We start from the raw sequence: 10,462 nt of genomic DNA, 5'->3' as shown, positions 1-10,462 counted from the left end.
TTTAGCTCTTAAATTTGGTCCAACGCTGGCGCAAAGGGCGGGATGTAATCATCTTATTATAAATTTGATAACCTGGAGGTGATTGATACTGCGGGAGCAGCGGCAACATTTTTTGATGATTGTTTTTATTATGCATGTGATTTCGTTATTACTAGTTTTGAGCACTATAATAGAGAAACAAATAAAGTAGCTCATGAGCTTGCTAGATTAGCTAGATTTTCTTTGACTTCTGATTGGTTTGAAGAACCTTTAAATGAAATTTAATGATCCTCGCAAACAATGTATCATTTATCACAAATGAATAATTTTTCTGGGTTTTTCAAACAAAAAAAAATGGACGCGTCTGGCTAGCGGCCGTTGGCCTGCTAGCGCTCGCGAGCGGCCGGACGGGAAAGGTAACTTTTTTGTCCCCACTATTCCCATAAAGGAAACTTCGTTCCGACTCCTAGAATCTGTGAAGAATCAGAAAACAAAGGCCGGTCGGTATCACGTGATAGCCCACTAACTCCCGAAGCCTCCACGCACCCCTCGCCCACACTTCCTTCTCCACAGGGCCCCTTCTTGTTCTTCACAACAAAAGAAAGGGTCCCAGCCTGGATCCAAAACAGAGCTATCATGGCAAAGCAATGAACACAAGAACGGAAGTGGTAAAGAAGAGGGAGGAGAGAGGCGTACCAGGCAGTCTCCATCAGGTAGCCAGCTTGTGACTGTCGTTCAACATTATCTGCTTCATTACTCTCATTCCCTTGAACAATATCTTGGGGTTTGCAAAAAAAGGCAGAGGTGATTAGTTATCATTACATACAAATATTTGTTCTCTGGAAAACTAGATTAAAAAGTTGAGGATGGCAACTTGATATCTTGTTTGTTCTACAACTAGGAATGTTGGTTGACAATTAATGAGATATTCTTGTGCAACTAGAAATGCTGATGATGCCAACTAATGAGATATTCTTGTGCAACTAGAGAGGCTGAGGATGTCAACTATTTGGATAATGTTGTCCAACTAGAATTGCAGAGGGTGCCAGCTAAATAGATACTCTTCTGCAACTAGAAAGCCTGAGGATGCCAGTCATTAGATACTATTGGGTAATCCTCAAAAAATTGAAGTGTTGGCGCCGCCTCTCGCAGCGCCGCTCTTCTTCTACCTCGAGCTGCCTCCCACAACTCTCCTTGGGTTCCTCTCTTCTTCTCTTCTATGGTTTCTCTCAAAAACACACACAACATGGTGAAACTACACACGCGCGCGCGCATGTATACCAAGGAAGAAAAACAACTAGCTTTTGCCGAGAGGTACTCTTCCTTGACAACCACAAGTGCTACATCTTTTCTCTTGAGCCCTCATGGCCTCTATTTTTTCATTGCTCAGTGTGACATATATATAAATAGACTGTTGGCCCTCACGCACATCCTGGCCGGGCCACTAAGTCACGCACGAACTAACAGGCCGCCACGCTCGGCCACTAACAAACTAATCCATGCATGCACTACCACACTCACTAACTGGCCTTATCCTACTCCAGGAATCTCTGTAGGATCTTAACGACTATGCATCTAACCACCTCAACATGCAGAACTACATGCACGGCCAGTACTTGGGCAGCCTCATGAATGGCCACAGACCCAACCAAACTAGCATGTATGTAGCTGATATTGACTTGCCGGATCGCCCGGTTCAACCTGTTCATGCAGCCCGTCATGCTCCAGCCTCTCACGCGCTTGCTGCATCACACGGCCATGCTGCCTCACGCAGCACTGCAGCCTCACGCTGCCATCGGCATCTCCTCTGCATGTTGAGCTGAAGCTTCATGGGACAAACATCAACCTACACTAGACTACATGTTAAACGAAAATACAATGCAGATACATAATCAAGATTAATCCTAACATTAAGATGGGATTAATCTGAATTCTGTGTAACTAGAGAGGCTGAAGATGTCAACTACTTGAATAATGTTGTCCAACTAGAATTGTAGACGGTGCCAACTAAATAGATACTCTTTTGCAACTAGAAAACCCGAGAGTGTCAAGTCATTAGATACTGTTGGGCAATCCCTTAAAATATTTAAGATGGGATTAATTTGAATTCTTGTGCAACTAGAGAGGCTGAGGATGTCAACTACCTGGATAATGTTGTCAAACTAGAATTGCTGAGGGTGCCAACTAAATAGATACTCTTCTGCAACTAGAAAACCTGAGGGTGCCAAGTCGTTAGATACTGTTGGGCAATCCTTAATTTTTTTAGATGGGACTAATCTGAGTTCTTGTGCAACTAGAGAAGTTTAGGATGTCAACTAGTTGTATATTGTTGTGCAACTAGAATTACTGAGGTTGCCAACTAATTAGATACTATTCTGCATATAGAAAGCCTGAGGATGCCAAGTCATTACATACTCTTGGGCAATCCTCAATTTTTTAAGATGGGACTAATCTGAGTTCTTGTACAACTAGAGAAGCTGAGGATGTCAACTAGTTGTATATTGTTGTGCAACTAGAATTACTGAGGTTGCCAACTAATTAGATACTATTCTGCAACAAGAAAGCATGAGGATGCCAAGTCGTTACATACCCTTGGGACAATTCTAAAAAACTTGAAGATGGCAACGTTGAGCAACTGAGAAAGTTGAACATGCCAATGCTTAATTAGTCCTTCTGCAACTATGTATGAAAATTAATACACTTGGCTGCCTGTATGTGGAGTAAAAAATATTCATGGTGGAATTTTATGTTACTCAGCGGCTGCTGCAGAAGATCTGGCATCTACCCCTTTGGATACTGCCTCCGCATGCACCTTTCTTCTCTGCAGTTTTACTAAGAGAAATCTTTCGCCGCCCTAAAGTTGTATAAGAAAAAAAGGAACAAGCATAAGGGGTTAAGAAAAAATTAGACATGTATGTGTGCCATATAAAAACCTAAAGGACAAACGAAAAATGAAGGAAAATACATTCCAAAGGACTGCTGTTCTCCACTCACATCGTCACCCTCTCCATTCCCATCCTTATCATCTCCATGCGGCTGCCGCTTAGCAGCCCTTTTTGAGTTCCGTCGTGAGATCGGATTTGCAGAACCCTACAATGAACAAAACATTGGGATACTAAGAGGGCATAAGAAAAGGGCATAATAAAATGTCAGAGGATAAAACTCAAAAAATTAAAATGCTAATAGGGTAAAAATAATAAAAAATGGGAACCTCTGTTTCATTGTCAGCCACATATCCTTCTCCAGCCATTTTGGTCTCTGCAAAAAAAAACGCATCTATACAAGTTGAGGATACATCTCCTTCACTAGGGGCCGCATCTCCTTCTACAAACATTTTTAGTCTGTGAAAAAAGCAAACGAACAAATTATTCGAAGCAACCAAATGTATAAAGAAAATAATGAGCATAAACAATTGATATAAAAAAATGCCATGAGGTAAGCAACTCATGATGGTTTTTCAAAGCACACCTGCAAAACAAAAAAAATGTGTGCAACTCGATGCACGGTATGGCCAACTGGGCACTTATGAGTGTGCAACCAAAAAAATCAGCATACACACTGCCTAACATGTTTTAGGCACCGGAGGCAAAGCTAAACTAGCCGTCAACCATGCAACTAGATAGCCCTCCCCTATGCAACTTCTAAGTGTGGCTAATGCAGCTAGGATATGTACTACGTTGGTCTGTAAACTCCTGTACAACCAAATACCCTGCAACTAAAAACCCACATACATTGCATGAACATGGTTTACACAACGTATCAATCTGAATACCATCGACTGTGCAACTGGTTAGCCTTCATTGTGCAACTTCATAAGTTGGCTAGCCAACTAAGACATGTATATGTGTCATCCAACTACGTTTGCGTTCATGTGTAACTATTACAACAAACTAGCAACTGGTTACTTATATGCATGCGACTTATGAGAAAACAGAGAAACCACACGGATGCATTTACGAGAAAAGAAGGTCAATAATGTAATGAAGCTCTACAGAGAGTATCATGTTTAACGAGACAATTGCAATCTAGGCAAGAATAGATGGGTCAAATAAGGATCCTGAACCATACCAGTAGTGACAAAATCTGAACAGCTCGCCATGAAAATCCAACTCAACCCCACCACTATAATCCTAATCATCGTACAAACCCACCACTTATCCTAGTCGACGTAGCTCCTTGAGAAAGATGCCGAAACTCATGTATAGATCAACACTCCAATCATCAATGCTCCAAGCATCATACCGGAGATTGACTAGTAGGATCACAAAAGTGATGCATCTGTACATGAATTTGACTACATTTCCTGAAAAAATACCCAGAAGAGGTTGAGTTAACAATATGTGAGTTTGAAAATGTTGTTCATATTTTACTAGTACTATTTGGGTAGGGTATAGACTAGACAAGCATAAGTGGAGGTGAATTAGATGTCTGAATAAAAATTGTCGATAACATGTAGATGAACTGCACAGACATCAAAAATCTTATTGCTCCCATCAATATCCGGCAGATTAGACTATAGTTATTAAGCTATAAATTTGTATTTTCTACTCCAGCTGCCATAGAAAACCCAAGTTGAATCAACATTGCAATTAAATTTCCCATGTCCAGACTACTAAATATAGGAACTGTCCAAAGTAAATTGATGAAGTAGGAAAATAACAGAGTATTAACCAGATTTAGATCCAACAACATTCATTCCTGTAAATCCAAACAAGTTCACGGCTGAATCATCTCGAAGAGAGAGAGAGAGAGAGAGAGAGAGAGAGAGAGAGAGAGAGAGAGAGAGAGATCACGGAGGTAGCTTGGGGGAGATAAATAAGTGGAGAGAAGGAAGGGGAATACTACCTGCATGTAGGCGGCGGAGCCCTCGCGGCTAAGTGTGAGGAATCACTGTTGTGCCTGTCGCAGAAGATGAGTCACGGCGGCGCTGGAGGTTGGGGATTGCTTCCTGCGGCGGCTCATGGTGGCACCTTGGAGGGAAAGACGCGAAGCCTGCTGGGGTGGCGATTGGCAATCGCGACGACGAGTTGGCATAGTCACGAGGCGGCGCGAGGGAGGAGGCGGGATGCACAACGGCGGTGGTTAGTGGAGGAAGAAGGTCGTGCTGCTCGGGAGTGGATAAGATTTTCCTTTTTTTTAGTGGAGAGATGGACCGAGCATGTGAGGTCGCTGTCCATTGTTGCGCAGCGCGGCCGCTCGGTCTCGCGAAATAGTGCGCGTGCACTCTTAAGATTTTAGGGGAAAAAATAGAAACAACTAGACCTCCATCTGGGCTTCGTCATAGAGAGGGCCTCCAACTGAGCTACCTCCCCAGCCAAGCCGAAACCCTAGGCAAGCACGCAGCCGCCGCGTATCCCCGACCGCCATAGCCGCGGCTCTACGTTTCAGCCGAAATCCGGTAATCCCCGTCCAGAACACCAGAACCCGCGGATCGAAGAGGCGGAGAAGATGACGCAGAAGCAGACCATGTTCAAGGGGCAGACCAAGAAGAAGTCCATCCCTCCCAGCCGCCATGGCAAGGCGCCCCACATCCGCAAAGGTTTGTGCCCCAGCCGACTGCTTTTGCTTTTCTGCTTCGTTGATGGTGCCGTATGCTTGCTCGCTTGTTTGTTTGATTGGCTGGTTGATGGATTCCTGTAGGGAAGAGGGCCGTGAAGCCGACCAAGTGCACCAAGGACATGGACGCCGACAAGGTATGTTATAGCTTGTAAATTTATCGCCCTATCTGTCAGGAGTCAGGATGCGCCGTCTTCCGTTAGGAAAATCAACATTGGTTGTTGTAATTGGGTTGCACCAGAGGCGATTGTGTAGGAGAGGCTGCCACGAATGCCAATCTGAACTGACTGTTTCTGAATTTGTTTGCCAACACCTCTAATATATCTTACATCTTACTAGCTGTTGTGTTTTAGTTGATGGTTCAGGATGCCTCCAAATTAATGTATTACCTGTCTCCTGTAACACCTGATGTGGAATTTGAGAACTGTGATGCTTGTCGACATTCTACATATCTGCCTAGCTCTGGTTTAATCCATAAATTCATACTACTTGCCATTTTAGCTTCATTGGGTTTCCCAATTTCCATTTATCACAACAAGACTGGTATTTCATTTGACCATGTAAAGTTTGTAGCGTCATACTGTTACGAATCTTGATTCGCGATGAGATAAGTTGGGTGGGGTAAAGGTCTGTAGACTGGGATATTGCACTCGCCCCCAACAATCTAGCGACAGGGCTCGTCCCTGGCCAGTGTCTGAGGCTCAGAGAACTTTTGTTTATTTCTTTGCTTGTTTAAACTTGTTACTACATGATAGTCCTTTATATAGGACGAAACTTGATTCACAAGTACGATCCAGATTCATACTCGCAATAATCCAGCATGAAAACTGGATGATAATTGACCTGTGTGTGTAGAAGACAATATTTTGAACTACCGATACTTAGGTTGAAATTTATTTAGCATGATTCTGTATGCTTTCTTTGTGTTGTGAGCTCCAAAAAATCAGTGTAATATCAGTAACCCCTTTCATCAGTGCAAGAAAGGCGTTAGATGTATAGAGTTTACCCATTCTACAGTGATCATCATTGTTGTATCTATTGTCGAAGACACCCATATACACGCAGACATAAATCTTAGGATCCATTTATATATTTCGCGATGGTTGTTTTGGTGGCGTTTTTCATTGTAGCCATAAAGTTAGTTTGTCTCTTTATTTCTGTACAGTCTATCTGTGTTCTTTATCACAGAGTGTGCACACCATGGTAACATCATTTTTTCTCTCATTTCCTTTGTAAGCCGTACTACAATACTTTCCATCCAATATGACCAATAGCGCGATCCTTTGACATTTGAGTTTAACAGTAATGCTGTGAATCAACTAGTGGGCAATAACATACTGTGAACCAACTAGTTTGCAATCAAGAAAAAAAGATCAGGCCTTTGAATTTATCATAACTTCTAATTTAAAACATCATATTTGTTTAATGATCTTGTAATGTGGTTCGTATATTGATTTTGTTTTTGCTAACAATCAATACAATCTATGAATTTTCAGGACCTCACAAAGTTCATCAACCACGCGAACGAAATAAAAGCTGCAAATAAGGCTAGCAAAGAAGGTGGTGACCTCAGCATAGTGAAGTCCGACGCGGATACTTCCAACTCGAAGCAGTAGGCTGGAGGCTTATGCTGCTTACTGTGATGCACACTACAAGATCAGTGTGTGAAATGATCCATATATCATGTTTTCATGAAGAGAGTATGTTTCGTTCACTCTACATTGTAATCTGTAACCAGTTTTGTGAAATCAAATTTTGTTCTGTGAATCTCTTTTCGGGATGCTAAAAGGCTAGATTATCTGTAGCCTCCCCAAAAACCTTCTCCGATGTCACTTTTGCGAGTTACCACAACTCTCTAGCCCGTCTCTCAAAATTGTATAACTTCCAAATCTTGCTTGGGATCTTGGTGGGAGTAAACTTCCTTTCATAAACTGCCGCCAAAGACCAAAGTGGAAAGAAATTATATGAGACCAGGTCTTACGGTTAGCAGGTGAGACCCACCCTGATGGATGACACGTGACATTCATAAATCTTAAAACATCTAATTTCTCTCCCTGATTTTAAGTAAGGGGTGGGGTAAATGTTTTGTGATTTGTAAATGCCACGTGTCATTCATCAGAATGGGTCTCGCGTGAGACTTGGTTTCATAAAATTCTTTTCCGACCAAAGACATCTGCATCACTGCTGGTTCACTGCCTTGAGACGATTCTTAAGCTGAGTCGCCCTTGCTTTCCTCCTTGGCTCCTTCGGTCCAAGAGCTTGTAGTCGTATCAGTACTCTCCCTGCAGCCAATGCGCCCGTGTCGTCCGGTCATCGCTTTTCTGCACCATGAGCTCTCCGCCTACAGAGTCTCGGCCTTTTCTGCACTGTAAGAGCAATTCCAATGAGGCGATCGTCGTCCATTTTTTATCTGTTTGAATCGGACGTCGGACCCGACGGCGATTTCATCCGTTTTTTTACTCGTTTGGGTTGGTCGCCCACCCGGCGTCCGCCCTATCTTAGATATGGGTCGACAGCACGCCCAACGCACCGACCCATATGTGCCGGCTGGCCGCCTTATTTTGCATCGATGAATTGCATTCAAACATATTGTTAAATAGCATAGTTTAAACCGAATAAAATAATATAGTTTATGAGCCGAATACAAATAAAAATATTTCACATAGTTTTACAAACGAATAAAAGAAAATACATCTATTGGTTGCTAACATGAGCCAACATATGTTTAATCAAATCATTTTGCAGTTGCACATGAGTTTCTCAATCACGCATGTCATGATGAAATTAGGTAAACTGTTCAAACGTTGCCGCTCCTCCATGCTTAGGCACAACATTCTCACCCTGAAACTGAAACCCTTGATCGTACAGGCGTTCCGGGCGCTCGTCTTCTACGATCATATTGTGCATGATCACACAAGCAGTCATCATCTCCCACGTTTTCTGCGTGCTCCGGGTATTAGCAGGATACCGAACGATGCCCCATCGAGATTGCAGAACACCAAAGGCACGCTCGACATCCTTCCTAGCACTCTCTTGCTCTTGGGCAAATCTTTTCCTCTTCTTTCCGACATGATTGGGTATTGTTTTGACAATAGTGGTCCATTGAGGATAGATATCGTCACCCAGGTAGTATCCTTTGTCGTAGTTGTGGCCGTTGACAGTAAAGTTCACCGGTGGGTTGTTGCCTTCGGCAAGCCTAGCAAACACCGGCAAGCGCTGAAGCATGTTGATATCATTGTGTGATCCAGCCATGCCAAAAAAAGAGTGCCAAATCCAGAGATCTTGAGACGCCGCAGCCTCTAGTATGACAGTGCAAGCCCTGACATGGCCCTTATACTGCCCTTGGCAAGCAGAAGGGCGGTTCTTCCACTCCCAGTGCATGCGGTCTATACTGCCAAGCATCCTTGGGAAGCCCCTACTGGCATTCATCGCTAACAAGTGGGTTGTATCTTCAGTTGTCGGCTCTCTCAAGTACTCAGGGCCAAACATAGCAATAACAACCTTGTAGAACTTATACAGGGACTCTAGGCATGTAGACTCGCTTATACGGACGTACTCGTCAATGAGATCACCGGGCACTCCTTATGCAAGCATTCGGATGGCGGCAGTGCATTTTTGATAAGAGGAGAAACCAATCTTGCCGGCGACATCCTCTTTGCACTCGAAATAGTCATCATAGCTGACCACCCCCTCTCTAATACGGTTGAAAAGATGCCTACTCATACGAGAACGGCGGCGGAATTTTTGATGTTTGAACAAGGGGTTGTTGTATCAAAGTAGTCCTTCAAAAGAAGGAAATGTCCGCTCTCTCGGTTGCGATTCAACGCCGGAAGGTGGCCCGGAATGGAGCCACGGAACAACGGCGGCTGCCTGTTGAGGTGGTGATGGACCAACACGGCAGCCAATATCTCCTCCTCGTCGCCGGACGACGAATCGTCGGAGTCGCAAAGAAAATTGTGGAAAAAGAACTCGTCGACGGAGTCCATTTTGTACCCTGGCAAACTGTCAAACAACTTGCGGGCGTCGACGAAGGAGACGGCCGGTGAGGGGAGTCGTGTCGCGCACGGACCAGCTAGCTGCCCTGCCGGCACCCGTCGAGTGGGCCGGCGTCCGACGAGCGTGCCGGTAAGGATCTGGCCGGGGCGGCGAGGCGGCTTCTTGGTCGTGGGCGGCTGTGTGGTGGCAGTCGGCTCCTCGACGGCAAGACGGCGGTGGCGGGAAACGTGGGAGTGGGCGGCGTTGCTGGGAAGATGTGGAGGCGACGGCGGCTGGCAGAGTTACCGGCCAAAATGGGCGGCGGCGGCGACGACGAAGGAGGCGGACGAGGGTTGTTGTTGGATGGGGGGGGTGGGGGAAGGTCAATGTGCCACCGACCAGCGGGTCCCGGGTAAGGAGAAAGCGAGCATGCACGCGTCCGTCGCATGTCCGCGCCGACGCAAATCTGGCTTAAAAATGGGCCGGAAATGGGTCGTCCGCGGACGAAAAGCGAACGCGCGTCCGTTTGGGTCGGCGTGTTGGGCCGTGTTTTATGTCTGCGCCGAACCAAACAAACGGCGACGGACAAAATGGATCGTCCCATTGAAGTTGCTCTAAACTATCTGCCTACATCCAGTAAGCTTTCCATCACCTTCCTCCTACCATGGCGCCCTCAGACGGCGATGCACGTAAGGTGTCCGACGCAATGTCTGGGAGAGAGCAGCCACAATTTAACTATGAAGATATGGACATGCCCAATGACCCGACCCAATGTCTGGGAGAGAGCAGCCACAATTTGACTATAAAGATATGGACATGCCCAATAACGCCGATGGAGAGACAGAGGATGATGGTGATGTGGACAAAGCCATCAACTCTACCACCGAGGAGGTCGAGGACGATGATGATGACATGGATGAGACCATTGGTGATGCAGTTGTGAATATAAAGG

The 10,462-nt window shown here is 44.9% G+C and overlaps 1 protein-coding gene and 1 long non-coding RNA gene across 2 annotated transcripts; one reads left to right on the top strand and one right to left on the bottom strand.

Moving 5' to 3' along the window:
* Positions 1-277: 277 nt before the first annotated feature.
* LOC123058277 (uncharacterized) lies at positions 278-5,090 on the bottom strand. Its single transcript, XR_006427116.1, has 7 exons — positions 4,825-5,090; positions 4,048-4,282; positions 3,191-3,320; positions 2,974-3,069; positions 1,681-2,833; positions 676-757; positions 278-593 (listed from the first exon to the last, which is right to left on the bottom strand). It is a non-coding gene; the product is annotated as an uncharacterized lncRNA (long non-coding RNA).
* Positions 5,091-5,207: 117 nt separating this feature from the next.
* Positions 5,208-7,302, top strand: LOC123061088 (uncharacterized). Its single transcript, XM_044484008.1, has 3 exons — positions 5,208-5,518; positions 5,620-5,672; positions 7,032-7,302. Exons 1-3 carry the CDS (start codon positions 5,428-5,430, stop codon positions 7,149-7,151), a joined length of 264 nt encoding a protein of 87 aa, XP_044339943.1. The 5' UTR covers positions 5,208-5,427; the 3' UTR covers positions 7,152-7,302.
* The last annotated feature ends 3,160 nt before the right edge of the window (positions 7,303-10,462 follow it).

This window comes from Triticum aestivum, chromosome 3A (genome assembly GCF_018294505.1).
Source record: "Triticum aestivum cultivar Chinese Spring chromosome 3A, IWGSC CS RefSeq v2.1, whole genome shotgun sequence".
Taxonomy (NCBI): domain Eukaryota; kingdom Viridiplantae; phylum Streptophyta; class Magnoliopsida; order Poales; family Poaceae; genus Triticum; species Triticum aestivum.
The sequence above is the reverse complement of the archived record's forward strand: the minus strand, read 5'-3'. Positions and strand labels throughout refer to the sequence as shown.